The sequence below is a fragment of the Triticum aestivum genome, chromosome 5D, assembly GCF_018294505.1.
Source record: "Triticum aestivum cultivar Chinese Spring chromosome 5D, IWGSC CS RefSeq v2.1, whole genome shotgun sequence".
Classification (NCBI taxonomy): domain Eukaryota; kingdom Viridiplantae; phylum Streptophyta; class Magnoliopsida; order Poales; family Poaceae; genus Triticum; species Triticum aestivum.
Genome location: NC_057808.1, coordinates 511809546 through 511814398, shown reverse-complemented (window position 1 = coordinate 511814398; position 4853 = coordinate 511809546). Strand labels below are relative to the sequence as shown.

The 4853-nt window shown below is 52.0% G+C and overlaps 1 protein-coding gene across 1 annotated transcript; it reads right to left on the bottom strand.

Moving 5' to 3' along the window:
* Window positions 1-3497: 3497 nt before the first annotated feature.
* On the bottom strand, window positions 3498-4362 carry LOC123125843 (uncharacterized). Its single transcript, XM_044546291.1, has 2 exons — window positions 4251-4362; window positions 3498-4166 (listed from the first exon to the last, which is right to left on the bottom strand). The coding sequence occupies exons 1-2, from the start codon at window positions 4281-4283 to the stop codon at window positions 3672-3674; spliced, it is 528 nt and encodes a 175-aa protein (XP_044402226.1). The 5' UTR covers window positions 4284-4362; the 3' UTR covers window positions 3498-3671.
* Between the last annotated feature and the right edge of the window lie 491 nt (window positions 4363-4853).

The following is a 4853-nucleotide window of genomic DNA, read 5'->3' as shown; positions in this document are numbered from 1 at the left end:
GACCATGCTCCTGCTGAAAACCACGAGCCACGAGACGAGCTTTGTGACGCTCAAGAGAACCATCGGAGCGAGTCTTAACCTTGTAGACCCACTTACAAGTGATGGGACGGACTCCGGGAGGAAGAGAAACAAGATCCCAGGTACCAGTGCGTTCAAGAGCAGCAATCTCCTCTGCCATCGCAAACTGCCATTCAGGATGAACAATAGCATGACGGTAAGAAGTCGGCTCAAGAACAGCAGCACCAGCGGTGGGAAATCCAAAGCGATCAACAGGAGGACGAGGACGAGAACGCAAGCCATAAGTAGGCTGAGAGGAAGAGGACGACTCATCCAAGGAAGCATCCACAGGTCGTGAACGACGAGTGTAATGCTGAGGAAAAGATGGAACAAGAGAAGGAGGAATCGCCAAGGTAGAATCGGGGGGTGGCGACGAAGAAGTCACCGGAGAGGAAGGTGTAGAATCCGGGGACATGCTAGGTGAGGAGACTGGGGAAGATGGTGGCGGCGAATCGATGAGGGGTGGGGAAGCAGAGGGAGTGGAACGAATAGGCACAGGCGCGACGGGGGTGATAGGTGAGTCAGGAAAAGTGAGGAAAGAGATATCCTCCACTGAAAAAAACGAGGAAGATGGGCGTGGGTAGAAAGGACGAGACTCATCAAAAGTCACGTCTCGAGAGATACGCATCCGACGACCGATAGGATCCCAACAACGATAGCCTTATGCTCATCACTGTAGCCTAAGAAGACACACTCAACAGACTGAGCGGTCAGTTTGGTGCGTTCGCGAGGGGCAAGAAGAACATAGCAAACACAACCAAACAAGCGAAGTATCGAATAATCGGGAGAACGATCAAAAAGACGCTCAAAAGGAACACCACCCTGCAAAGCAGCGGACGGCTGAAGGTTGATGAGATAGGCGGAAGTGGAGATAGCCTCGGCCCAAAAATGAGGCGGAAGAGAGGCGGCGATCATCATAGCACGAGCCGTCTCAAGAAGGTGACGATGCTTGCGCTCAGACACGCCATTCTGAGCATGAGCACGAGGACAAGAGAATTGGGCAAGAGTACCCTGTTCAGCAAGGACACCACGCAACATCTTAGAGATATACTCGCCAGCGGAGTCAGCACGAAAAACACGAATGGGTGAAGAGAACTGAGTATGAACCATGGCAGCAAAACGCTTATAAATAGACAACACCTCACTACGTGAAGTCATGAAATAAAGCCATGTGTAACGAGAAAAATCATCGATGAAAATAATATAGTATTTATGACCACCTTTCGAAGCGAAAGGAGCCGGACCCCATACATAAGAATGGACTAAATCGAAAGGACGCTTAGACACTGACTCACTTTGTGAATATGGTAACTGAATCTGCTTGCCAAGACGACAACCCTGACACTCTAAAGAGACATCTCCTGAGACAGACCCCAGAAGACCTCGACGAACTAAAGACGATAACCGAGAACCACACAGATGACCAAGTCGATGATGCCACTGCTTGAAGGAACCAGTAACAGAGGCGACAGCAGCGGAGGGACTGGCGATGGTGGTGGCAGCGGAAGGAACATGAAGCCAGTCCAACTCCCAAAGACCCTGAGAATCACGGCGGCGAGGGCCAGCCCCAAGTGTGCGTGCGACAATCCTGGACAGAACAAGAGTCAACGTCAAGGATGACACGACAACCAGAATCAGTAAGTTGACCGGCAGAAAACAGATTCATGGTAAGTCGAGGAACATGAACAACATCAGGAACAGAATAAGGAGTGGAAAGATGTCCTCTACTAGCAACAGAAAGTGGAGTACCATCAGCAGTGAAGACATGAACAGGAGAATCCAGCGATCGAAGAGAGGACAAAGCGGAAGAATGAGAAGACATATGAAAAGAAGCTCCAGAGTCCAGAACCCATGGGGATGTACCTGACTGTGTAGAGGGCGGGTGCTCAGTGCGGGAAGCATCAGTCACAGAACCAGCAGTACCCGTCGAGGAAGAACCTGAAGCCGCGAGCAGACACTTAAGTCTCAGAATATCCTGCTCAGTCAAAGCAATGGCTGAAGCTGTCGAGGGAGATGACGAAGTCCCTGAGGAGGATGATCGCGCCTTGCGCAGGTGTTTCCGCTTTGTGTAGCACTGGGACCCAATATGACCATCATTGTTGCAGTAGTCACAATGTGAACGGGGGCGACCTGAGCCTCCAGAAGGAGTGGGCAAGAGCGGCGGAGCACTCGAGCGAGAATGGGGCGGTGCAACAGCTGGAGTGGAAGAAACCCGAGTAGCGAGCACAGAGGGAACCTCCAGCAAACCAGCACCACGTAAGCGAGTCTCCTCAGCACGAATCTCTGAAAGCGCCTTCATGAGAGAAATACGGCCATGAGCAAACAACTGAGCACGCCGGGGCTCAAACTCCTTACGGAGCCGAGACAGGAACTCGTAGACGCGATGAAACTCCAAGTTGGCCTGGACAGCCTTGCAACAGGGGCAAGTACGACAACCAGCACTGCGGAGAGAATCAAGCTGGCGCCAGATAGCAGAACTCTGTGCATAAAAGTCATCAACAGTAGAGTCACCCTGCTGAAGAGCATGCTCCTGACGAACCACAGAAAGGTATAAGGCATCACCAGAGGGCTCATAGCGCTGACGAAGACAGGTCCACATCTGATAGACAGTAGGAAGACCCAGAAACTCAGAAGCAAACTGAGGCAGAACACTAGTAGTGAGAACAGCTGCGGCACGAGCATCATCATCAAGCCACTGGGTGTAAACAGACAAAGCACCATGATAAGTCTGGAGAGCCTCCTCATAAGCCAAAACCCTCACATCATAAGCACGATCAGCAGTCTCATCAGCAAGCTTAGCCGCATCCTTGGCGGCCTGAGTAGCGTCCGTAGGAAGAACCAGTGGAGTCGGCGGAGTAGGGGCCACCGGAGGAACCGGACGTGGCGGACAGCAGACCTCGCCAGAAAGAACACCCCAGAGACGGATGCCACGCATGTGAATGCGCATGAAGCCAGTAAACTCGGTGTAGTTAGTACCATCAAAGATCACTGGACAGCGAGGAACAACAACATATCCTGATGCAGCAGAATTTTTTTTTTTTGAGATCCGAGCAGGCAATCGATCCTGCCGGCGGCTGGCAGGTAGAGGTGGGATCCGGCCGGATCTGCAGCAGCGGGGACGCAGAAAGGCAGACGGAGGACCACACAGCTAGCGCACTCATGCGACTAGCAAAAGGAATCCAGCACCAGGAACACAGCTAGCAAAAGGAATCCAGCACCAGGAACACAGCTAGCACACCCACGGCTCCATGCGAGGCGGAGTCTACGTGCAGCGGGCGCGTCAAGCGGCAGCGGCTGCGAGCAGCTCGGACGGGACGGGAGGGCTCAGGCTGGAGCTGCTGACGGGTAGATAGCAGCAGGGGCGGACCTGCGGATCAGACGAGACAGCGACGGCGCAAGAGAAGAAGGGCGACGGCTGCGTGGACGGTAAATTGGATCGAGAGCACGAGTTGCGCGTGCTAAAAAAAAACCCTAAGGCTTTAATACCATGTTAGGAATAAGCAACTTGTATTCCCATGAGGCCATAGGCCGATATATATACATGTACAGGTGTGGAACATATGCAGGAAACCCCTTATACAATGGGATAAATACAAAAGGGTACATGGCGTATATTATAACTCTAACACCATAGACTGGACCATTAAAAGGCGCTGCTTGTCTTTGGGGAGGGGATGATCACGAGGTAGGCTGTCACCGGTCTCTTTCTTGGTATAGTCAGTGTATGGCTGGGTACAAGGAGGCAGAGATTTGAACGAGGAAGAGTAGTAGGCGCTGTAAATAAGAAAATCTTGCAACAGCCCTCGTCCAGGGGCATCAGTGGCGATGCGAAGGAGGATGAGATGACGGTGGGTCGCCAGGATGGCCAAGGGGATATGCCTCCTGGGATCTGGGAAACATGGCAGGTGGGCGTAGAGGCGGGAGGGGAGCGGGGGCTCTTTTAGAACGAACGCGATGCGGAACGGCGCGTTCCAGGAGGTGGTGCCAGACACGCTGAGGTAAGCCTTAATGTCGTCCGGGAAAGACTCCTTGTCGTCCCTGCGGAAGACGAAGGGCTCCAGCATCATCCAGTTGGGGAAGGGGCCGGGGCCGGGGCGGGACAAGGTGACCTGGAAACAGATCGGGAAATTAGTCGAGTCTCTGTGAGGACAAATCGGGGGGGTTGGGAAGTTGGGGAAGGAGAGCTGCCTTACCGACGAAGCAGAGGGTCCGGGAGCGGCGGACATGGCGATGCCTTCCCGACGATTTAGGGTTGTGCGTACGGCAACTTTGTCTACGGGTGAGGGAGGCCTTATTAGATGTGTGACGGCTGTTTCTTGGTGGATCCTCCTTCATGGGCCCTTCAGGCCTATTTTAGCTGGACAAGTCGTGTTGTGGATGGATATCCCTCGTACTTTGGGAGCTCCGATTCAGGCAACTGGCGCCCGCTAGCGCCCCCTTGTGGGCCGGCGGCCCAGAAACAGGCAGCGGATTTGTAGCGCGAAAAACCTTCAAAAGAAATGTTCGAGCTCACACCAACTAGTTACAGTGCACACAACCTTACCACTCGAGCTACACAAAGCTAGTCAAAGAATCCAGCGCGAAATCTTTAAAACGTATCCGTGCTATTTCTTGCACATACATTTCAGAAGAAAACCGTGATGTTTCAGCAAAAAAGTCAAACACATTTAAAAAAACACGAATTAGGAAAAAGTTCATCAAATTTTTAAAAAGTTCGTAAAATTTGAAAATCATCAAATTTGAAAAAAATCCGTTGAACTTGAAAAAAAGTTCATCAAATTTGAAAAAAGTTCAAC